General features: G+C 34.6%; 1 protein-coding gene across 1 annotated transcript in view; it reads right to left on the bottom strand.

The window, feature by feature from the left end:
• Nucleotides 1-25484, bottom strand: part of ANTXR2 (ANTXR cell adhesion molecule 2) — a 154600-nt gene that overhangs the window by 118946 nt on the left and 10170 nt on the right. The window contains exons 4-8 of the mRNA XM_007165603.3: nucleotides 19837-19918; nucleotides 19236-19343; nucleotides 19034-19102; nucleotides 18177-18257; nucleotides 1425-1485 (exon numbers count right to left, since the gene is read on the bottom strand). Coding sequence (XP_007165665.2) covers nucleotides 1425-1485; nucleotides 18177-18257; nucleotides 19034-19102; nucleotides 19236-19343; nucleotides 19837-19918 — 401 coding nt within the window. The remainder of the gene's footprint in view (nucleotides 1-1424; nucleotides 1486-18176; nucleotides 18258-19033; nucleotides 19103-19235; nucleotides 19344-19836; nucleotides 19919-25484) is intronic.

Below are 25484 nucleotides of genomic sequence, written 5' to 3'. Positions count from 1 at the left end.
CTTAGAACAGTCGTGTATTATATTTTCTTTAATCTATGACACCCCGTACATAGCTCTTCTTTAACAGCTTCTTCACATCCTTAATTCCAGTTTTATTTTCTGTTGCATACAAACTTATAACTCATCAAGGGTCATGCATTTTGGACTAATAATAATCTATGGCCAATAGGTAAAAGAGGTTGATTGAACTCATATTCTGTGTAAGAGGAGCAGTCACTAAATGTTAGAGAGTGAAATAATATGCTAGAAGAAAATTTTAGTTGCCAATCAATGTTTTGATTGGCAACTAAATGTTTGCTGCTCAGTTGCAAGGTGGTATGTCAACTATTTTAATAGTGATCAACTTTCAATCCTCTCAGAGACCTCCTATCTGAAATAATCTAACACATATAGAGTAATTAACTGTGGAAGAAAATACTGCCATGCCACTCTCCATTCAGTGTATTATGAAAGGAATTTTCTTATAAGTTAAAATAAAGTGCAAGTGAAACTTAAAATGTGACTCAGAAAAAGAACATGAGCTTTAGGAGTGAGACAGACAAGAGTCTAACAGGACATTTACTAATAGCAAGTACTGAACATGTCTCTGTCTCAGTTTCCCCATCCGTGAACCCGGGGTTATAAAACTGTCGAATAGTGTTGTTATGAGGGTTAGGTAAAATTCTAAATGCATAGAATGCCATCCTGCCCTGGAATGTTCAAATGCACTATTCCTCTTGAACTTCTCAGTAATCATTACTGGAGGAGTCCAAAGATGTAGAACTTCATCCCATGTCCAGCATTTGGGAGGTTCTGCAGTAAATTGCACAGCACATTTCCTTCCCCACCAGACCCAATGTTTTTCCTTTGAAAGAAAAGTCAGGTTAAAATGGACTCCAGGTAAGACTTGAAGTAGAAATAGTATAGGCTAGAGAGAATCGCACTCTCTTTGGGTTGGATGGCTTGAAAGTGCTAAAACCCGAGTCTGTTCTTAGAACAAACTGATGAAGCCACCTGCTTCTTTCCTGCCATCCACCCATAAATCACTTCTTTATGGGCCCTGAGCTGGCATGTACTGTACTTTGGCCAGGTCATCAAGGCACGGAGCTCAATGTCTACAGATACCTGACTGTTTGTATAATCAGATAAAAGAGAAAATTTTCTATTTTACTTGTCATAGGAAAGGTCTCAAACATGAACTAAATATACAGAAGATTTTAAAAGCCTGTCACACAATATGTTCATTATTTAAAATAACACTCCAATCTTAAAAATTTGAATTTAAAATAGAAATATTTCAAGGAATTATTTAAAAATTCTTACAGAAAAAGATGCCAAAAAATTAATTTTGCTATTCCCTTTCCAACATGAGTTTCAAATCGTATATTTTAACTAGGAAAAAAGTACAACTTCTTACAAGGTATTTTTAAATTCTAACCACTTACCCCCCACACAGACGCTTGAAGGCCGTAATTCCAGGATTTCAGTGCACGACTGAGCTAGTATCTAAAAAGGAAAAAAAGAAGACCAAGGTATAGCACTAAATCATAACATGTAAAGTGAATTATAAGATTACTAATAATCTGTGGTCCTCCCTTTAACTTCAATAGATGGCAGAGAAAATTTTATTAACCATCTCATATACAGCTACCAAGCTCTTAGGAAATTTCTGTGTCGTCTTTCAGTATATATTCTAAGATTGTATTCTGTAGGAACCCTTATTTGATTAAAATAAATACAGATAAGCACAGATAAAGTGGGTTGTTGCCTCAAAGTCTGGGAACCTTAGACATGAAAAGACAACTAAAATTTCCTGATAGCCATAAAATCAATGCTGAATTTCTCATCAGGCAAAAACAAGATAGCAAAATCAGACCTCCTATTTAATTATGCTAATTGAATGTTTTCTATTAAAAGGTTCAACATAATATCAATAAATAAACACTTCTTTATTTGACTCTGGCATTTCTATTCAATTTCTCTGCCTCAGTTCCCATAGACGCTAATCCTCCTTACATGCATCAAACATTACACTTGCAGAACACAGGCCCCTTGTATGAGCCAAATATTATTCTCAAAAAGACAGACTCTCTACTCCAGCATTCCCAGAGCACAGGAACAGAATGGCTCTTCTTAGCTTGTTCTCAGAAACAGAAACCACCATACAAGGCACAAGGCTACGAGCGAAAAACAACAATGATGAAATAAGCTGCTCCTAATGGACTCAACAATCCTGCCTTTATTTTTAGAACTGCTCTGCACTACATTAGCAAAGGCAGACAAGTTCCAGATGATATTTGAACGACATTTCTTTCTTGACAGACATTAAAGACAGATGATGTACAGTAGTTTCTAGCATCTCCTGCTCATAACTAAAACAGGAAGGAAGGACTGTAGCAGGATACAGAAATGCTTTCTGTGCTTTCTTTAATAACAGTGGAAATATAAATTGTCAGACTCTAAAATACAGCTGGGTCAAATCACGGAATTTTAGTTGCTGAATATGCCTCTCTGAAAGAGGGAACATTTGCACTTTTTAAGGTCATTTCCCAGTGAATCCACTTTTCACTTAGTGATTGAGGTTTTAGTAATTAGGAAACAAATAGAATAAAATATTATATCTGAGAAATTCCAAGTGAGGTTTATTTAAGCTCATAAATAACCAAAGAGATTCCAGAGTCACCCAAAAACTGTCAGGGCCCAAACACCTTGTGGTCTGCTATTTTATGTTTGACAATCAACACTCACTCCTTTGATGAGTGAGTACCTTTGTTCATTTAAGAATTGAGGACCATTGTCAAAGGTTAATGTGCCCTCTTGGAAGGGAAGTATCTCAAATCACTAACATCTTTAAATATTTTGACATAATTCAGATAACAGGACTCTGAAGGGAACAGAATACAAAAGTTTTGCCAAAGGAATATGAAGCTAAAAAGGTTTTGCCAAAGGAATATGAAGCTAATAATACCCTAACTAACAAAATTGGGGCATTACTGCTTTAGTTTTGACCAATTTGAAATAAAAGTGAGAATTGAGCCTCGAAAATGGACAGTCAAAAGAAAACATAAAGCCCCCAAATCTACTTTATCTGGTGACAATTCTTGAAAGAATTTATTTTAAAATAAATCCTGTTAAGGAAACTGACTGATCTTAGCTTACAATCTTTTTACTAGTTATTTTAGGCACACCTCTATCAGCACTACAGAAAAATGTTTTAAACATCAAGAAAATTATGAGAGAGGCTTAAAGATTGAGTCTATTGGAAATAGAAATCATTTTTTAAAAATTCCTTAGAATAAGGTAAATCAAGAAATTATAAAGAGATTTTCCAAAAGCTGTGTCAAAGACTGTGCAACCCAGAATGACCTGTGTGAATTTCTGAAATTATGTTGGTTTTCTTTCTCCTAAAAATATTGGCCATAATTAAATCAGATCTCAAACTATTAAGACAAATGTTTGTGTTGACTTCCTCTTTTGATTTGATGTATTCCATCAAAACATTTCTAAAATGGTAGTTCTAATAGCAAGATCAAATGATCAATTCTAACGGAGCTCTCCTTAAGACTGGAGAATAAACACCTTCAAGGGCCATTGATGGTCTACTGTTCTGAAGTCAGACCCTGTTTATCCCCTGTAAAGTATTTTGATTTTCAAGAATAAGTTCAGGAAAACTTAGAAATTTATGTTCTATTCAAGTCTGAGATTAACAAAATTAAATTACCTTAAACAGAGATTAAGAATAACTAAAGGTTGGTTACATCTTGCAGTAACTTGTATAATATACATTTATATATAAGAATACCCTTACATTAGTTTAATATTCATACTTAATTATTTTAACAAAATGAGTTCTATAGAAATGATATTATTGAATGAAAAAGTGATTCAGGTAACACATTCATTGAAAGACAAGCAGTTTAGACCATGAGTCATTAAATTGGCATCACCATCTGACAAAATCTAGATGAATCCCCCTCAGAACACTACCTACCTTTCTCTAAAGTTTATTTTGATTTTTTTATTTCTTAGGATCTTATTGAGTGTTGAATCACCTCCTCTATTAGAAGACAAACTCTGAGCATAGAAATGGGATCATATTATACTGTGCTAGCCTTCCAGGACTAGCACATTGCTTTGCACACACAGTACAACAACAACAAAAAATACTTAGAGAATAAAGATTGAATGCACGAATTAATGAGAATATTAAAAATGTCTATCTAGTAAGTAAATCAACAATCATAAAAAGACCAAGATAAAGCAAAATAAAGTTAATTTATGTGAAAAAGCATCTAGCCTTTCAAAAAATTTTAAAGGTTGGAAATCCAGAGACCCATAATTTGAAACTAAGTTCACCTAAACCATCTTCACATGATAAAATAGAGAGCAAGAAAATGTGGTGGGGAAAGAAAGGAGAGAAGAAAGTGTATGCATTTTAGAAAATAAAATTTGCTCTAAATTTGGTTTTTCTATCTAGAGTTTACCATGTTGCTATTTTAAGAAAAGAACAACTAGAAGTTGCTGTGATTTAATATTCGTATGCAAATAGTTTACATTAAATTTTTAAACAAGCACTTTCATAAATAAAAAGCACTTCATAATCTAGTCTCACCAAGTAATTGCACAAGTTCAAATGCTCAAGACCTCAGAATGGACCTATTACATTAAAATTGTCATCACTAAATGACAACTGACAGATGGGACAACTATTTTGAACACTAGTTAATTTTTACCAACTTAAATACTGTTACTGATTGATTGAACATTGGATCAGGTGTCCCATGTATGATAATTGATGCATTATCTTTCATACTCTGCACTTTCATCACCTGTACAACAGAGGACCTTGTAAGGATGTTTCTTTAAATATATGTTGCCATCTGCCTTCATTAAGTCTCAACAGAAACAGAAAATAGTTTCCAATAAAGGTCGGCCTTAGTTGACATCAAGAGAGCTAATAGCACCATAGAATGAATTTAAAGACAAACCAAATGCTATTAATAAAACCAGGGTTCTCTAAGTCATGGACACAGTAGATGCAAAATTGCATCATTTGAGACTTTGGAGTCCATTTATGTGTGTATATATATATATATATATATATATATATATATATATATATATATATATATATAAATTGGCAAAGAACTTGATGATCACCATGAAAAAAGTATACTACTGAAGCATCTGTTCACTTAAAAAATAATATTAGTATTAAGGAATATTTATAAATGAAAAAAATATGTACATTATTATCTAATCCCTACTTTTAAATCCTCAAATGTTAATATGGATGACAAAAGTCAAACTTTGTAAATTCAGTACAACTAGCAGCAGTCAAAAATTCAAAAGAATTTCTAACAATAATAATAATTACCATTTCTTGGGTGCTTATTATGTTCTAGGAACTGTGCTAAGCACTTTATATAAATTTCTTCAATTAATCCTTCCAAGTCTTAAGAATGCATACTATCTTTATCCCCATTTTACAGATGAGAAAATTGGAACTTAGAGAGATTTTTAAAAATTGTCCTAGAACAATTAGCTTTTTAAATAGCAGAGCCAGATCTCCCCAGGTTTGATTGAGTCCAAAGCCCATTCCTCTAATCAGTGCCCTCTGCCACCCTCCAGACTTGTGATAAATGGTCTACCCATTACAAAACCTAATATCCAACAAACTAGTGAAATTTACCTGCTTGTTTTGCCTGGACACCTTTTATACTATCCAAAACAATCTAAAATCGGGCTTATTTCTTTCCTTCAAAATTATGTCACTAAGCTTTTACTTTTATTTATGGGGTTTTTACAGGTTTGTTTTAAAGTTCCCAACACCACTTTCTCTCTTTTTATGTATTTATTTTTCTCTATTGTCTTACTTTATTACCGCTTTCTTTCTCAAATTTGGTTTTGCACAGATAAAACACTTGTACTTTTTACTTCTCAGCATCATCTAGAAGCTAAAAGACAAGCCAGGCTACCAGAACAACAAGCTACCAGAGGTCCTAATACTGGTATAAGAACACAACAAGCACTTGGAAACTAAAATCAAACTTAGAAAAATTAATTTGTTATTCGATCTTAGGACAGATTTTTTTTTCCGTAAAAGTAATGATGTCAATGGTATTTAGGTTTCATAGTTCTAAAACTCTAGAATTTGCCTGAGTCCTGGGAACAGAAAGGCACATTCAGAGCCAGAAGGCAGAAGTTTGGTGATTTTGTTTGGTTTGGTTTGGTTTTTCTTTATTTTTTCTTGACGTGGAGAGGCAAATTTTTGATACAGACTAAATGAGTCTGTGTCCCTCCCCTCTCATTGTCTCACCTGGGTTGCTAGACACACAGAGACACTCTTTTTCTAAACACAATTACGATCCACGTTTGCCCTATCTCCCCAAATATTCCACTTCAACATAGCTGTTCTCATGTCATGAACGCATTCATACTGATATATGAATGTGAATATGTGAATGCACGACCGTTCAAACAACCTGGACAGGATTATAGCCTCAGGAGGATATTTTGTTAAACCATGAAAATCCCTATACATGGAAATGCAGGCAACATAAACATTAGTAAAGCAAGAAACGCAAGCAGCATGAGGGAAAACATTTTCTAAAATGGGATGCCAACATTGGAAAACAAGGTCTGCCTACATGTCTGTCCCTCTGTTACTCTTTTTCTTAGTCTCTTTCCCTCCAGAATCTGTGAACCACAGGGTCTTTAAACCTACAGTTACACCCACAGGGCACAGGTTGGGTAGGAGATAAAAGTGTGAACTTCCAGGAGGGAGAGGTCTAGGCAGAGCAGCTGATGGTATACACGAGACCATCTGCAAGACCTGTGTTCATAAACCAATACAAATCTATAATAGAAAAGAGGCTGAAATATATAGAATTCTAAATTCTGTTACTTTGTGTAAAGCGTCTACATTCCAGCTTGCTGTCCCAAACTGTGAATTAAATGACTAAAGATGGTTTTATATATTTAATCCCTGTAACCGTCACTGTTGTTTCTCATTATCAAAACTTTCTGTCCTATTTTAAATGTATTTGTCTTGAATACATGTCATAAGAAAGTGAAAATCCAAGTATTTCCCCTCTTCTGAGTTGTTTGGGATAAAACTGCAGGCGGAACAATAGCGTTCATCCTTACAAATTATAGCTATTTATTTTCTGTTGTTTCTAACTTGTAAACAATTTCGATACGTTCTTTGTATAACTTAGATCATCAGAATACTCTCAATAGTTTGGTGAACGCTGTAAACATGAATTTCACGGAATTTCTCTATTTGTCAAGGGAGTGGGGTAGGATAAGATAAGGTTGGTAATGGCCCCCTCTGGGTTAGTTTTGGTTAGTGGAAAAACCAGATGCAGCCTTAGGAGTCAGCTCTGCCCGCTGGCCTCTCTGAGATACAGATGTTTGGCAGGAGATGAAAGTAGATTCCATTGTGCTGTCCCTTCCCAGAAGTTCAACTTGAATGGAGTATCAGAATGGTGTTTCACCCTGGATATTCCAGGCATATTCCAAAGTAATTTGGATCGAGTCTGCGTCTAGTGCATGTGGTCAGGCTGCAGGATTTCACTAAAGGCCCAATTTGCATACAGAGCAACAAGGGGCAGATATGCACTTTGGAGCCGGAACTGGCAAGATTTGTGGCCGGGTGAGAACCGCTGCTAAGTCAGAGACACAACTCTTCCAAGAATCCCAGTGGCCACAAAGCAATTTCTTATCCTGCTTGCCTATAGGGTTAGGATCAGATCTTTATAAGGACTGAATAATAACCAGGTGAAGTGACAGTGTTAATCACGGAAACATCTACAGCAGAAACAACCAGATAGCATCAGACTTGATTTCTTCTTTCTTAGATATTTTAAGCTACATATGAAACCATATTTTGATTGAGATCTTGTAAGTACCTGAACATGTTTACATAATGGACATGTTATAATGACAAATATAGAACATGTAGGAAGTAGTAAAAGCCATATCATGGCCTTAAAAAATGCATAAAATGAATATAGCTGTGGCCTTTTTCTTCTGGCATTGAAGACAAAATGGGATTAATTAATAAAGAATTATAGTTGGGCTATATCCAAGATAAAATTTAGCATGGAATTAGTTAAGATGGGGGGGAATGAAGTAAAATATTACTTAGGACCTACAGTGTCTTGGAAGTTCATGTTGAATTTGGGAGCAATATCTAGGTCTTATGATTTGAAGATCAAGCATCCAGTTTAAATAAAACAAACAAACAAAAACCCACTTCCTACAACTAGTATAAACCAAGACAGATTTTAAAAATTTATATTTTTTCCAATTTCTAAATGGTGATGGTAAGGCTACTGTATTTGGAAAATAGAGCCCATTCCAGAAGAAACTATGTAAAAACTTTTATAATGAATAATAATACTTCATATTTAAAACCAATCTAATATAAAAGGTATATAACACAATGTTATAAACAGCAGCTTCTCAATTAATATTTATTGAATTAATTGAAGAGTAAATGTAAAACTTTCTAATAAAAAGCACAAGCATTTTGGCTATAAGACAAATAAATGGGGTATGTAACAATAAACAGTTAAGTATATTTAAAATTACAGAGCTTAATGAGGGGCTACTTGAGTCAATCAAATCACATCTTTGGTCACACACAATGAAAGGAAAACTTATTTGTATAGTTCAAATTTTGGTAATCAATAGCACTCATAAGGCATTGAGCCAAATGCAAAAATAACATTTTTTTTAACAAAGAGAAAAAGAAACAATAAAAACAACATGAAAAGGAACAAATTTAAGATATGCATCTTCTTTTAAAAAGAGGGCTGATTCTGGATAGTATATGTGAAAGAGCAAAAGGATATTAAGTCCCATTGAATGAATGTGACTTTCTTTTTTAAGGTCAATTCTAAATAAAAAGATTTTTCCAAAAAAAACAGATTATTTCTTCACACTTAAATTCAATATGCTACCCAAACATCTCCAACATTTTTAACTTTATTCAAAATTCAAAATATTCATTCTAGCAATAATTTTCTAACACTGACTTTGAGTATATAACACAATGTACAACAGAACGTTACAGATAATTTACAAATACCTTCAGTGTATCCTAACAAATAGAAACTGCTAATTTCCATGTCATACAGCATGTCAGAAAATATCAGTAAGAATAATAATAAGGTCTAAAAAAAAAAGCTACTTTTTTTCTGACTCACTGAGAAGCTTAAGCACTACAGGAGTTCATCCCAAATATGAAGCATTCCAAGTTTAAATCTCATAAGGAAAAATCACTGCACAGCATTAGTTCCCCAAAAAAGATCCCCCTAAAATGAAGCGTTAGTAATTAGCCACACATGTGCATAAAATAAGCAGCTAAAACAACTGGAAAGATTGTTTCTCACAATCTTTTCTTGTTTGCTTTTTTACCTTTCAACATTCAGATATGATTTTATTTTCTCTCTAGCTGTGAAACATTCCTACCAAATGTATTTTTCTGTAAGAGGTAATACGTCAATGAAAAACAATTGCAATTTGTAGTTATGTGTTTTGGTTGTGTTTGTTTTTTTTAAATGCTTGGAGCTTCAAAATGCCAGTTGCTCAATACAGCATGTTCTGCACTGACCCATTTCTAAATATGGATTTTCTCTCCCTTTGCAAGTAAGTGAGTAGTATAAGCACAAGTGACAAATTCTAAACAAACTTTTACTCTAATAAATCTAGGGAAGAATGTAAGTTATAATCATTGCCTTTTACTCCTCTCTGCTCCAAACATAACAGATGAGTAGTTCTGATTATACTGTTGGTGAAATTATTCCCATATCACAAATTGTGAAACAAAATAGCGAAACAACATTTAAGTTCTTCTGCATGTTATAATTGCAGTTTTCATACCAAATCATATTAGCAGCTCTTCCTTTCTCACTATACCATAGAAATACGCCCCAAAGTGCATTGTGATATGAAACAAAAGTTTATATCTCTTTGATTTTTTTATTTTCTTTTGTTTAGTACAAACTCAGAATAATCATTTAATGCTTTCCTAAAGGATAAATAGACTTTCCATAAAAAGTGCACTGAAATTATGGGGTAAAGTAATAATAAATGTACTATTTGTTCAGAATCTAAAGAAATTGAGTCCCAAAATGTTTTTCATTTTGATGCATATATTATTTCATATTAGTCCTCTTTACCCACTCCCTTGTTTCATTAAATAAAACATGAAATAGACCTGACAAGCATGATAAGTCTATACTTGTTCTATTTGATTTTTCAGAAATCCAGACGGCAAATAAACTATTTCCCTATGCAACAAGAATAGAAAAGAAAAAAAAAAAAAACTTTACCAGTTCTATTGACTTTACAAACACATATCCCTAAGAATTGTAAGCTCAGAAAAGTCAAGGGTACCATATCCATCTCTGTAACCCAACATCAGAAAAGTGTCTTGAACACAGTAAGTTTTCAAAAATATGCTTCCAAATAAATTAGGAATTATTATTTCAGGGGGGAAAATGAGATATAACTGAGAAGTTACGCATTTACGCGTCATAATTTACACTGATGGTACATTTAATCATAAATCTTAACCATTTTATCCCCCTTTTTAATGTCCTTCTACTCAACTGAATTTGCTTTCAAAAACAAGTGAGCCTCTAAAGGTCATCTTCTTTTGTAGCCCAACAGATTAATGTTAAGAAATAAACATTTGGCACTTAATTTTGGCTATGTAACCTAATGCCACCACTTTAGTTTTCTCACAAAATATCACAAAAAACTGTAATTATTTTTCCAAAATGGATTTGATTTCCTTACACTACAATCCCAACCAAAGAAAGAAGGAAAGAATAATATTATTAAGTAAAATTATCATGCAAATGCAAATAGACCATTGGACAAAGGATGTCAAGATTATAAAATTTCAGTAAATTAAATGACTATTTTAAAGCAAATTTTCTATTTGTATTTTTTAGTTAATTGGAATTTAGAAGGAATGGAGTGCCTTATTAGAATATGTCAAAAATATTTTAAATGTATTTTAATACAGTGGACTGTAATACTATTGATTTTTCTTCCCTACCCAGAACATTTTTTCATCCTTACACATCTTTGAAGTGTTCCCTTTCTATTGGAGAAACTGTTCTCTACTCCATGTGGTCCTGGTGAGGCTGTCAATCATTAGCCCTCTCCACCTTGCTCCCAATCTTTCATCACAGGGGTGAGCAGGTTACTCAAGCTGGTCCAAATATGTTTGTTGACTATGTAATTGTTACAGGAATAAGCACTTGACTCAACTGAGTCAATCAGAGTCCTTAACTGGGACAGAATATACTGATGCCCAGAGACAACATCTCTCTCTTTCCAATGGGCTTGCTAATTGAGGCCCATGTAAGCTGAAACACTTGGCAATTACTTTCAACTGCCACTCATGGGAACAAGGAGAGAATGAGGCAAATAGAATCACAGGCAAAACTTCCAAAGAGAGAAGACCTTAAGAACATGGATTGGTTCCCTGGATCTAACTGTACCTGAGGCAATTTCCTCCTCTGGACCACCCAGTTAGTTAGATAAGCCAATACCTTTCTTTTTTTTTTCCCCCTTAAACTAGTATGAACTTGCTTTTTTGTCACTTGTAACCAAAAGTCTTAATACAGTGGAATATAAATAAGAGGATAAAGTCAAAGTAATATGGAATCAGAAGTCAATTCAAAATAAAGTATTTTCTGGTAGAAAAAAGGAGTTGATTTTTTTAATGCTTAAACACACCATAATTGTATTTTAAAAATATAAAAATATTTTCAAGAAGCATGGATTTTATTTATTCATTCATTGATAAACATGAATTAGGCAATAACTACTAACCCAACACTGTATTAGGCAAAAAAAGGAAGAGGTGGGAAATACGGTCCCAACCTTCCTAACCATTAAGGTGAAAGATGTTATAAGGAGACACCTTATCTATATTCAGTACTAAAGATCCTTGGATAAATAGAAGCCCAGAAGAATCTGACGCACAGTGAGCCTCATGCTACAGCCAGTCCTTTTTAAATTTATTTATTTATTTATTTATGGCTGTGTTGGGTCTTCGTTTCTGTGCGAGCGCTTTCTCTAGTTGTGGCAAGCGGGGGCCACTCTTCATCGCAGTGCACAGGCCTCTCACTATAGTGGCCTTTCTTGTTGCGGAGCACAGGCTCCAAACGCGCTGGCTCAGTAATTGTGGCTCACGGGCCCAGTTGCTCCGCGGCATGTGGGATCTTCCCAGACCAGGGCTCGAACCCGTGTCCCCTGCATTGGCAGGCAGATTCTCAACCACTGCGCCACCAGGGAAGCCCAGTCAGTCCTTTTTAAAAAGAGTCCTAGAAACTGATTTCCAATTTTGAGTAAGTTGTACCAGTTTGGCTTTTTTTTTTTCCTGTGAATATATCTTTATATTTAGCTCAGACTTTAGGTTTTTCATTAAGCCATAATTTTATAAATAGACATTTCCACAACTAAGCAGTCGACATTCATAGCAGAACCTGCTAAAAGCATTTAAGCTGAAGTCTTATCAGAATGTTTATTAGGTACCCTCTTCTATGAAAATGATCTTCCTGTAGAGAAAATGATTTTGCAACGTCTTCTCATTCCATTAAAACATAGTTTAGACACCTTTCTTAGATACTTTTTAAAAATAATAATAACAACAATAGGTATTACTGAGACAAACAACTTGGCTCCAAAGGTCAAATGAAGCTTATATTTCCAGCACTATGAATGAAGTTACTTTTTGAAATGTAAATTTTACATTTTTCAGTAAAAAAGTAAACAATCTATTACAGTTTTATTTAAATTTCCTACATGTGTGAGTGATCATTCCTTTCCTATTTAGGCTCCTTTACTTCCCCATCAGGTACTTAGAAACTTTGCTGCCATCACCTAGGATGCAGTGTTCTTAATTCTTTTGGATCAGGGTTATCTATAAAAACAGCTTCACAACTGATTTATCTCTTATGCTTAATATTTTTGAGGTGTGCTATCAAAAAAAATTTATGGAAGTAATTGGAAAGAGTAAAATATCTCATGGTCTTGTTTTTAGAAAAAAAGGAGGGGCTTTTCCACATCACTTTGATTTTTATTCTTTCCCTGTTATTCACTAATCGTGGTTTTGTTTTATTTTCAATGTTCTCTTACACAGCACTGCCTTATGAAACACTGCACTAGAAACCACATGGTACTCACAGGTTAGTCTGGCTTATCTTAGTTTGAATACAATTTTATTTTCAAATAAAAGTTCTACAATCACCTTTCCAAGAAACCAAAAATAATTGTTTAACAATTCTAAGATCTGTGGAAAACAGAATTATATCCTTGTGTTGGTGGGCAAGGGAGAGGAGAAAGAACAAGAGGAGGAAGAATGACTCAGTTCTGCAGTTTTCTGATTTGAACATTTCCCTGGATCTCCACTTCCCTCAGCGACATCCCCCCACCGGGATTTCTTCCCAGGCCCAATTCACCTTCTCTCCCTGCCCTCCTGCCCAATTCCACTTTGTCCTCTAACCCTCTGACCCCTCTGAGAAAACAGCATTCACTTTCAATGCTTCTAGATACTCATATTATCAGGGTTGGAAGGCCCAAGTTACACTTGACTGTCCTCTCTGTCCTTTTCATCCATATCCAGTGAGCTCCCAGGTTCTATTAATTTTTTAAAGCTTCCCACATTTACCTTTTTATTTCCAGTTTTCACAGCCATCACAATTTTAACAACAACTAGTATTTGCCAGCTAATATTTGCCAGAGCCTTCAGAGCCTGGCTCAGACAGAGCAAACAGTTTCATACCTAGAGGTTCAGCCCCACCCTGTTCCTGACATAATTCTGACCCGGGCAGAGAATTTATTAATTGCTTCCCTTGCAGTCCTTGACCTAGTTTTATTGTGAAAGACCTAGAATCCCAGTGCCTGAAATTAGCCCTAAGGAACTATAGTCCATTGGGGCTGTGGTTTCCCCTTAACAAAGTAACATTTCTACTCTGAATCACTAATTAGCACCACAAGTTCTCCCACAAGAATTGTGGCTCTTTTTTCTGAATGGAGGATCCTGAAATTCTACATAGCTTTTGCCATGGGAATTCTGAATCTTCTTTTCCAGTTGTCGGCTGGGTCCTAGACCTACGCCCTGAGAATTCGGAACTAGGGCACAGCCAGATACTTGACTTTGAGTAGCTACACCATCTAGAAATCCTTGTTGTTATGACCCACTTGCTAGATTTGATCCTTGCACATATCAATACCACCCCTCTTTAGACCTAAGTCATTGATCATTTAGAATGTTGGCCAGCTCTCTCCGTGGACTATCCTACAGAAGGATCAATAATCCCATCCTACATGGTCCTAGCTTCCAGCCATTCCTAGCTTCCTACCACATGTTTTAAAGTCAGCCCTTCTGAGTTAGATCATTCTTAATCATTATCTCATTTGATTCACAAAACAATTCACTGATATAGATATCATTATCCTCATTTGACTGATGAGAATTTTAAAACTCAGAGAGATTACACTATAGGAGGTACACAAGGTCACATGGCTAGGCAGTGGCAGAGTTGGAACCCACACTCAGGTCTTCGTATTTTCCAATCTCACATTGTCTTCACTATGTTAGGTTTCCTTTCACCTTGTTTCACAAGCACTATTGCAAGAGACATAACACAGCTTTTCATCTTTCAAATCATCCCATACATTACCATAAGCATATTCTATGTAAACTTTCACTGTTATAAATTTCATGCTCTAAATTAATCTTCCATGGTTCCTCGACTATTTATGCAAAAAGAGCCATTTCACCACTCAAACATTTGAGGGTCTCCATAATCTGGATCCAACCTACCTACCAATGTTTATCCCCCACATCATTCCACCATCCAAGCCAAACCCTCCTGTGTCTCAGCCACTCAGCCCAGGCTGTTTCTGAAGTTCTGTGTTCCTTGTTTCTAATTAAATCTACTCCAATTGTCAGAGCGCAGTTCAGATCCCACCACAAAAAGCCTCCCATGACTTCATATAACCAAACTCATTCCACCGCTCTGTCAGCGTTACTCTTGCTATATTGGTATTTTAACACATACTGCATTACAGGATTCCTTTTTATCACATAGGGTGACTCACTGAAATTTCCCTTTTCCAAATTCCCACACTTTGTAATTCTCGCAGGGCACCACGATATTCCAAACCTCGAATCGTCATTTTCCAGCCCCTTTAGAACAAAGAATTTGTCTTATATAAGTTTGTGTCCCCCTCTTCCAAGCTTAATACCATGCCCTAACATAGTAAGAGCTCAATAAATGAGGAAATGAAAGAATACATGATACAACGGGAAAAGAAGGGTAAAAAAGAGGAAAAGTTTTTCACCAGTACCTCCTTGAGATAATGAATTCCAAACCCTCATATATGCTAATTAAGAGTAGAGGTTAAACCAATAGTACAAAAAAGGTTACATACGTATCATGTTTGCCGGGATAGAAATCTAAAAATTTTGAAATGATACATTTCCCTCCAAATTAAAATAGACCATTAAAATGATTTTCCGAATCAAATAAATTTTAGAAAAGGTATTAAGTTGTTAATATGTTCATAACAAAGGCCTTTTACAGTCCCTTGTTTTGAAGTTATAAAAGTTAGAACTACTACAGTGTTTCTTCTTTTTTCAAAAAACTATAATGAAGAAAGGCTCCAAAGTTAAACTCTTATCCTTGCTGATTAAAAAGTTGATTCTAAACAAACTATGCCTTAACAAAATGTGATATCTTTTACAATAGGGACCAGACCATCTAGGTCACTGGAGTTTAGTGGGCAGGGGAAGGGAGGACAAAGAAAACAAGAAAACCATGTTATCACTTTTTCTCAATTAAAGATTAATTTCAAGGAAATTAATGCACTGACAATTAATAAGGCCAGATGTATTTAAATAACTTCTAGCAGGAAAAATAAATTATCGACCAATTTAGCAAATATTTTGCCTTCAGAGTACCAAACATCTGAAAGATTTAAATTTTCTGATTTCTTCCATTTGCTTAGCTTTGTGTAAATACATTCCACAGTACCATGTTACCCATTAGTTTGGTAAACCATAAAGAACAGAGAGAGATTCTCTTCTCTCAGCTCTTACCCTGAAATACACTATATGTGTTTAAATACCATATATAATTTTTAAAGATAAGATGGTACTTTGTAAATATAAAGGGTAATTCAAATTTGAGGCAGAAGTACAGCTTTTGTATATTATCAGAGGTGGTACAATCTCTGCCCTGAAGAGAGATAAAGTGCTTGATTTAGTGCCTTACATTTCTACAAAGTGGGCAGAAATCCCAAGCTATTATCATGTTGATAGAAATCTCAACCATCAGTGAGATCAGCTTTGATTGTAATGCTCCCTTTGTCTACCTGCCTCCTCTCCCAAGTTACTGCTAGGATTTCCCCAGAGGCTGGCTTCCCTCAGGATCACTTACAACTCCTTTTGTGACAAAATAGCTGCAGTTTAACTATAATGAGATGATAGCTATACCCATCAGCCCCCTCCAGATGAAATTCAGGAGGCTTTGTTCATAATGTGTGGCTAAAATAACGCAAATTTGTCTAAGTTCATGCTAAATCTTTCGACATAACTTACTTGAGCTAAAGTCCATCAAGAACTTCAGGCGAGAAACACTGTAGTTCGAAATTCCATTCTAAAGTTTTCTTATACAAATTTAAAAAGTGAAATTGAACAAATAAATATAATAAAACAATAACAACTTTATCTCCTCCAGTAGTCAACTACTAATTTTTTGAAGGAGATATTTGTAGTCATAACCCACAAAAAGAGTTTTCAAAAGTCAATTAGTCACCTGGAGAATTTTGAATTAATCCTTTTATATAGAGAAAAAAAATTGCAAAGGGGAAAACCCACAGAGGTCTTTTCTCCTTCCCAGTATAAATATAAAAATAACTGCAAATTCCCAAGTACAATAAAATTCTATTTAAAATACAATACACTGATTTGTTTTTTACAGGGTCAAATTATCCTCCCTTTTGCATTGTCAATACATTTTCCTATATTGTAAAACAAATCACAGTTGTAGAGTATGTACCTTGAATCCACCTACAAAAATATTTATTACTTTTTTACATTGAAATTTTTTCCTAAAACTAAACACATATGTAAACTCCTAAAATAATTGAATCTCTGTTCCATTCTGCACTTATATTGGGCCTGTCCACTGGTCATACTGATATGTTTTAGAATCAAATTGTATGTTTTTCCTGAAAAGATCCATTTATTAAGAGGAAAAAAGCCTACATACTACCAAAAACAAATGCAATAAATCTCACTCTGTGTTTCTGAAAAACATGATTTTTAAAAACAAATTTTAAATTCCAGAACCAAATGTCAGAAAAAAACTGAGATTTTTTTTTTTCCTTCAATAAATACCCAAGGATTAAAGAAAAAACTTTGGCTTAGAGAATATATATTATCCACTTCTATTTTAGGATGTTGTTTACCAAAATATCATAAATACTTAATAGCAACTGCTCCTAGTGCTTCTAGCAAAAGGCAGTAAAATGAAACATAAACCTCAGCTGTGAAAGCCCAGGAGTTTTGCTTTGCATTTCATCACTCCACTTCCCCATACCCTGTTTAGGATGGCCCGGATTCTAATGATCACCAGAGACAGCTCAACTGAATTCCAAACAGAAATATTATGAGCTCCAGTGAAACTATTAATCATTAAAATGGAAAGAACAACAATTGCAGTCAAATACTCTGCCACCCGTTCGAGTTGCCTAACTGATAGCTAAGAAATACCATATTTGGAGGAGGAAGCAATCACACATTCCAATCCAAATTTTTATTTTACTCTTCTATAAAGCCTATAAAACTTTCAAGATATCAAGACAGTGAGGAACTCCATGCTCAAAGCGTGCTCTGAGACTGTTTATGAAAATCTTAAACTTGAAATCACAAACCCAGGCTCACAGAGCTCAATTTGCAAGAATTAATACCAAATCTCACTTAACAAACAAAATCCAGATCTTTTAGAATTTCCCTGCATTTGCAACACCCAACAAACTTCCTTCTTAACTTCTTTCTTCAAGATAATGACCCACTGAACTGGATATCAAGATTACTTCCTATAGTTTAAAATATATCTAAAATTACGAGCCCTTCCTGACCCCAGAGAAATACTCACAGAATTAATTATTCCTTTAAGAGCTTGAAATCCACCTTTGACAGGGAAAACTTGTTCCTTGGAATCAGCAATTCTTTCGAGCTTTAGATAAAGGAGGAAAATTTAATTGAGAGGTGGTTGAGACATACAACACTTTATACACTTCATTACACGTCAATTACATTCACTTGAAAAATTACACCAGCGGATTAATTCACTGTCAGGAACTGAAGGTGATGGGACTAGTGTTACTCTAAATGCATCACAAGAAAATGAACTGAGATCAGGCACAGCCCCTTTACACTGGCATCAAGTTTCAATTTCAAAACAGCTCAGAGCTTCTACTAGCTGTAAATGTCATGAGACACAGGAGTCTCAGTCACACTCAACCAAATATTTAAATGTAAAATCATTTTGTGAGTGGGGAAAAAAATTTAACACATAAACCCTCAAAACTTCATGAAAAAAAAATTGGTTCTTTAGGGAAAATTATTAAAGATTTCTCCTACACAGACTTCCCAAATCCCTGAACTCCTGAGTTGAGTTTTCAAACTAAAACATTTGAACAAGACTTGTCATGATAATCCTGTCAGTTGAGTTAAAGAAGAGGAGTATGCATATTGTTGTAATCCAACAGCTTTTCCAATATTAGTTCCTTCAAATGGAATAAATGTTCAAGAAAATTAGAGTTTTGTCTTCAGCTTGATTAGGTAATGAAGCCTGTCAAATTCAGACATTATTAACATAGAGCTCAAGACATGGGAAATCTTTAATGACTGATTTGAGTCATAATAAGTCATCAGTGAAAAAAATCTGATAAACTCTCCTTAAGACAGTTATGTGATTTAGATTAAAGGCTGCAGATCTGCTGGACTTACTTGAGCTTGTTCAAAGTCAAGGACACCAACACAATAAACTCTAGCCCCAAGGGACCTGGATATCTTTGCCTATTGAGAGAATGAGAGAGGGACAGAGAGAGGAAGACAGAGAGGTGAATTATTCAAATGTCAGGCTAATACATGCAGAGACATACAGCCAAGTACACTGGGGTGTAAAGAACCGTTTCAGTTCAACACTCACCTCTTTCTCTGCATATGATGGCACTAGACCATCCAACTTCCCGTCTGTCAGAGCAATTATGATACTGGAGGTTTTTAAGCCTCCTGCTTTCTCAATTTGTTCATTTGCCTGAAAATGAAGAGTAATTGTCCAACTCATAAGTTAATCCTAACTTTTAACCAGCATGTTCCATCAAGCTGAATTTTAAGTCTGACAAAATCGAAATATTATGAACTGGCTTTTAAAACAGGGTATTTTGTGTTAACTATTTTAATTTGAAATATACATATATTCACATTATAGAGTAGTTAGTATAGGGTTTAAATGATAAAGATTTTAGCCTTGGCTGACTATAACCACATAGAAAATGTGGTTCTCTGAATATAGCCATAGAGAAAATGGAAAATTCCATAAAAGGCAAAATGTCATCCAAACTTTTCTTATCACCATGGTAAATGTTTTCTATCTGTCTTATCCCTAGAACAACTAAAAGCATTTTTTTTTTTAATTTTAAGATAAACATGTAATGGGGTCTTTTGAGTTTTACCAGAGAGTTACAATTTATTTCATTACAGAGTAAGAAAACAATCTCTCCCATACTCATAAATGTAAAAGAACTTACTAGCTTTAGTCCTTCATGGATGTATGTCTCTCCTACGGGACTAACACGTTTTAAATTGTCCAAGCCTTCACTGATTTTGCCTCTGAAAATAATATAGTATAAAATTAAACAAAAGAAAAATGAAGAAAGATCATAATAAGCACTTCTCAAAAAGCACGGCAGTTTTGCAACTAAAGTTTCTTTAGTAAGAAGGAAAGGAAAGAACATGGGCTTTGAGGGCAGATAGCTCCTTATACTTTTTGTCATTTTAATGAGTATTTAACAATGTCTGTATTTTAACCATAAAAACTAAAAGTACTAACAATGTGAAATATCTTGAAAAAGCCAGGCATATTCTAGGCTTTTTGAGCTGAGAACAGATATCTTCTATCACATTTGTTTTACTAAATGCTAAGGTGTAAAACATTTTCCTGCATTCAAAAAAAACCAGGATGGAGTAGGTCAACTTAAGTGAAAAAGTATTTCTGCAGCACTCTTATCTGCAAATTCCTAAGGCACATTACTTAACCCTTACTTATGGAAATTAACATTTCCTATATTTGTCTCCCAAAGTCTCATGATCTAGTCACTTCTGTGGCTTCTTCTCACCCATCCAGACACCAGCTCATTCTCTTGCATATTGTAGGTACTTAATACATATTTGATGAACAAATGAAAGAATAAATGATTGGATGGATGAATGAATGGATGATAATGGTTCTTGACAGAGACAATATAAATGAAAAAGAGGAAAAATCATAGAATAATCTTTCTCATCATGACTAATTAGTTGTCTCAGTGGAGTATGTCTAAACAAAGTAGGACTACAATATTAACAGCTATTTTGCGTGTATAAGTAAAAGACTCATTTTTCAGGTTTTTAAAATATAGATTCCAGAGACCCCTTTGAAAATAAATCAAAAGAATCTTAAGACACAAATACAAGTGTTGCAAAAACAATCCAAAATAAAGTCAAAGTTTCTTTTTAAAATTTTAAAATTAAAAGATCCAAAGAGAGATCTGAATATATTATTTTCAGAATTTTAGCCTTTAAATAGAAGCAAAAAAATACCTTTCTAAATAAAAAAGTCATGATATGGTAAACTGAAGTATAATGCTTTAAATAAAACATGAAGATCATCCACACTCCTGAGGATGATAGATAAAAAATTAATTGTATAAAGTATATTATCTGAACATCAAGGAACTTACTGGGGTCACACACAAAATTTTATATACATATATATATATTTGTGTGTGTATATATACATACATAAGTATATGTATATACATATGTGTATGATATGTATACATCATATCTATTAAAACAAATGTCAAAAATAGTAAAAAAAAATTATTCTGTCATGCTGCAATGTTGTGTTTCCAATACTTGAAATAAATGAGTCATTCACCAGGGCCGCATTCACATTTTAAAAGTAACTTATTGATTCTATTTTAATATTGTAATGAAAATTATTATCAGACAAGTTCTCCATCTCAAGAAGTTTCCAGATAACACAAGACAACTTTCAAAGTATAATCCTAATCTTCCTCATTCCTAATTCAGTCATCTCTACCAACCCATGTTGATTGTCTCTTTTAATCCTTGGTTTAAAATCTACCTATTCTGAACCTATCTCTAACTTCAATGTACTCTTTTTTCTAAGGTGCCGCAAACATATTCATGTTCAACTCTTACTACATTGAATAATTCTGTTTCTTAAAAACATTCTACTTTAAAATAATTTAATGAATTTAATTTAATTTTTTTACTTCTTAACTAGACTGGAAGTTTACAGTGGACTATCACCATGTCTATTATTTTTAATGTAGCCCCCAACTCTGCGCTAACTACTTATTATAATGTCTTTTACAAAGTAAGTGTTCAATAAATTTTTCAATCTACCATAGGAAAAAAATTCATAATTCCACAGATTATGGAGTAAATTACATAATTTATAAACTTGTTTTATCTAAATATTTATGTTTTAATATCTACAGAAACAACTTGAAACTGATTCTGTCTGAATGCAGATAAAAACCAAATATTTGGTGCTTCCCAAAAATGAGTGGCAGCATGTCCTCAAGCATTAATGTTTGCTGCCAAAAGAGAAATGAAAAAGACAACTGAAATCCAAGTTTACGCAAACAAATTTTGCATGGTAAACATCACCTTCTCCATTCAGTTCAGATTCAGCTCATCATTACTTCTGAGGACCAGACAACACCAGCAGAAGACTTTAAGCTGAAAGAACTTGCCAAATGTGGGATTCAGAGTGTTTGGGAAGGGAGGTCTCTGCTAGCTCATTTCACTGGAAGAAGCAGAGCACCTCTTGCTTTTCTATCTGTACCCATACCTGCCACCATAATACTCTAAGCAGCTCTGAATTGCATCATTACTTTTACAGCTGCAGAGTCATAAGAGGAAAAGTGTTCCTTGCCCATAGCCAATAACATCAACATACATTGAGTCCTGGTCCGTCACTTTCCAGAGTAACTACATAATCTGCCAGCCTCTCCTCCATCAACAAGTGTCACCAAATGGGAAATGGAAACCGAAACAAGATAGGGTCTTTGAAGGATCCCAAGAAACTAAAAAATAAGCTCTAAATTTCTCTATTAGTAAATGGTAGACTAAGGGGGAAACAAAATTATATAGCAGGTGAAAAACACAACTCATCCATCTATACTGTGACTTAAAGAAAACTCTAAAGGAAAGCAAGGGAGAAATTGATAAAAAATAAAAGAAGAAAACAAATGGGTATGTTAAGAAGATCAGCTCCAATCCAACATCATCTTAGAAGATCAGCTTCACTGAGTATGGCTTTAACGTTATGTCTTCAGCTACGAGGAACAGCAATATCGAAACTACTTTGGTGTTTGTTGTGAAGCTGTTGTCAAGGGTGCTGCTGTCAAGACACACAAAGTCCCCCATGAGGTCACACAGCAGAAGTTTCTTTGCCATCTCTGAGTAATCACTATATACTTCCTTCTTTCTGCTAACTACGGCTATGTAAACTGTTTCTTGCCCTATCGGGAACCCCATGATAAATTTCTTACTCATTCAGAAAATTCTGCTAAGTTCATATCGTTATCATATTGCTACATCCTCTTTTTCAAGATCCTAAATTTTCTTTTTATATGTTATTAACTTTCTGCAATGTTATTATATTCTGTGCAGCTTCAAATACTTTTTGCAAAGAGGCAGAATTTAAACAAATAAAATAGGATATGAAACTTCTGTTTTACAGTTGTTGTTGTTGTCTGCTGTTGCTGAGCATCAGGGGACTAATCAACTCTTTCTTCTTGACTTTATAACTATGTTGATTGAAAAGAGAGAATGAGGCAGGGGGTGGGAGGTGGAGACAAAAACACACTGACTCATTTTTTTAATCTATAAAATTAACACTTTCAGCTCTGTTAGTACCTCTCAAGTTTCTCTGCTGAGTAGGGAAAGGAAGAGATAAAAGGGAAGAGGCAGGACAAGAAGAAAAGAGGAGGGAGGGGAAGGAAACCACAACTGCCATGCACGATGCCACATCAATGGCTTTTCTCCATCCATAGAACACTTGGGACTGTGGAAGATGTGCATGATGTCATAACTAAAATAAAGATGTATTTTATAAACAGTGGCATAATAAAATGGTTGGCAGAAAATTCTGACTTGCCCAACTAGCACAATTAAGGCATAATCTTAAGTACCTTCTACTTGTGACTAAAGATATACATTTATAAATATATCTGTAGATTTAACCTGAACTTTTCAATGAGCATCATCTTAACTTTCCAGATTTTAAAGCTCTTTCCAGGTTTCAGTCAATCAGTCTACACACATCTGCTGAGCACCTACCACATGTGAACGCTGTGATCCTACACGGTGATATGAGAACGACTCATGCTTAGTCCACAGCTACCTTCACACCCATCTCTACAGATGTAGTGTAGTTCTCCATCTAGCTGGACGCTGGGATCATCTGAAGGGCTTTCAAAAAAATCTCTTCTGGACTCTAATGGAAGAGATTCTAATCCACTTGGTGTGTGCTGGGGTCAGGGTATTTTTTGGAAATTCCCCAGAGTATTCTAATGCGCAGCCAGGTGTGCTTCAGAATCAACAACCACCCTCTATGACTACAGCACACCAGATAACTTCCTATGGGGCAGAGAAACCTTCCATTTGAGCCATCAACTCACAGAATTGTGAGAGATAACAAAATTGTTGTTTAAGCCACTAAGTTTTGGGGTGCTTTTCTATGATCACGGTGCCAACTCCAGGCCAAAGCCTTAATAAGGCATGGGAGTTTCCTTTTTTGTACCCTTGGTAGCTAGCTGCCATACAAAAACTTTAACTATCCTGAGACCACCATGCAGAGGAGGAAACCCAACCTAGCCATGTGCAGAAGCCACATGCAGGAGAATGAAGACTCCAGTCCACAGTCCTAGCTGAGCTCCTAGACAACAGCCAGCACCAGCACCAACTTGCGAGCCGCCTGGGTGAGGTGATTTCAACTCTTCTAGCCATTCCAGCTTCCCAGCTGACAACATGTGAAGCATGAGAACTGCCCATTCAATGCACAATATCATGAGAAACAATAAATTGTATTTATACCACTAATTTTAGGGTAGTTTATTATGCAGTAATAGATAACCAAAATAGAAATTGTGACTAAGGTAAAAGATAAATGACCTTGAGGAGATTGACAGTAAAGACTGGAAGAGCAGTGAGCAAATTGTTATTGGAGGCTCAGTTTCATGTTCATGTCTACTGAATTCCATTGGTTAAATTTAGTAAGCCATAGGCCCAACCCAGATTTTTTAAATTATATATTTAAATTAAAAATACTTACATACACATATATTATATATATTATACATATTACATATATAATCATGTATACACATGTATGCATATATGTTGTATGTATTCTGTGTTTCATTGGAGGTCACAGAAGATCAATCTATCACAAAAGCTAAAAGCTTCGTGCATCTACGCTATCAAATGCCAGTTTAGATAACTGCATAAGCATAAATGCTATAGGTATTTATATCATAGGTCAGTTAGCTATAGGTATTTATATCATAGGTCAATTCTGTTCTTTATCCTCAAGAGAATATTAGCCAGAGATATTAGTCCTTGAAATGAACAAAACTGCAAACAAAATGTAGGAATACACAAGAATTTTAAAATTAGTCAGTTTCATAACATAATTAAATGTTTCTCTTGGAAGGTAAAACTTAGTCGATTGAGTAAAATATGAAACAAAACAGTGTTCTCAAGATGTTATTCATGTCTATACAAATGATTTAGAATCCACTTAGCATTGTACTTTACCTGAGCTATTACATATAAAGCATTTAGCAAAATGTCTGATACATAGTAAGTGCTCAATGAACTTTATCTACTACTTTTGCCTCCTTCCATTAATAAACCACAATATGAATCAGTCTGACAAAATTAGAAAAATTACATGAGGGGAAATTTGTTCATTCATTCAAATACTATACCCATCCTAGCTATCTATTTAATTGAGTCATTATATACTGCTATACAACGTACTGTATGAAGGACAAATTGCCAAAGGAAAAAAAAAAATTATTCCCTACTAGCTCCTCAACTTAAAAATTTTTAAAGGTTTCAAAAGAGTAAAAGATGATCTTTCCAGACACAAACA

Source organism: Balaenoptera acutorostrata, chromosome 5 (assembly GCF_949987535.1).
Source record: "Balaenoptera acutorostrata chromosome 5, mBalAcu1.1, whole genome shotgun sequence".
NCBI lineage: Eukaryota > Metazoa > Chordata > Mammalia > Artiodactyla > Balaenopteridae > Balaenoptera > Balaenoptera acutorostrata.
The sequence above is the reverse complement of the archived record's forward strand: the minus strand, read 5'-3'. Positions and strand labels throughout refer to the sequence as shown.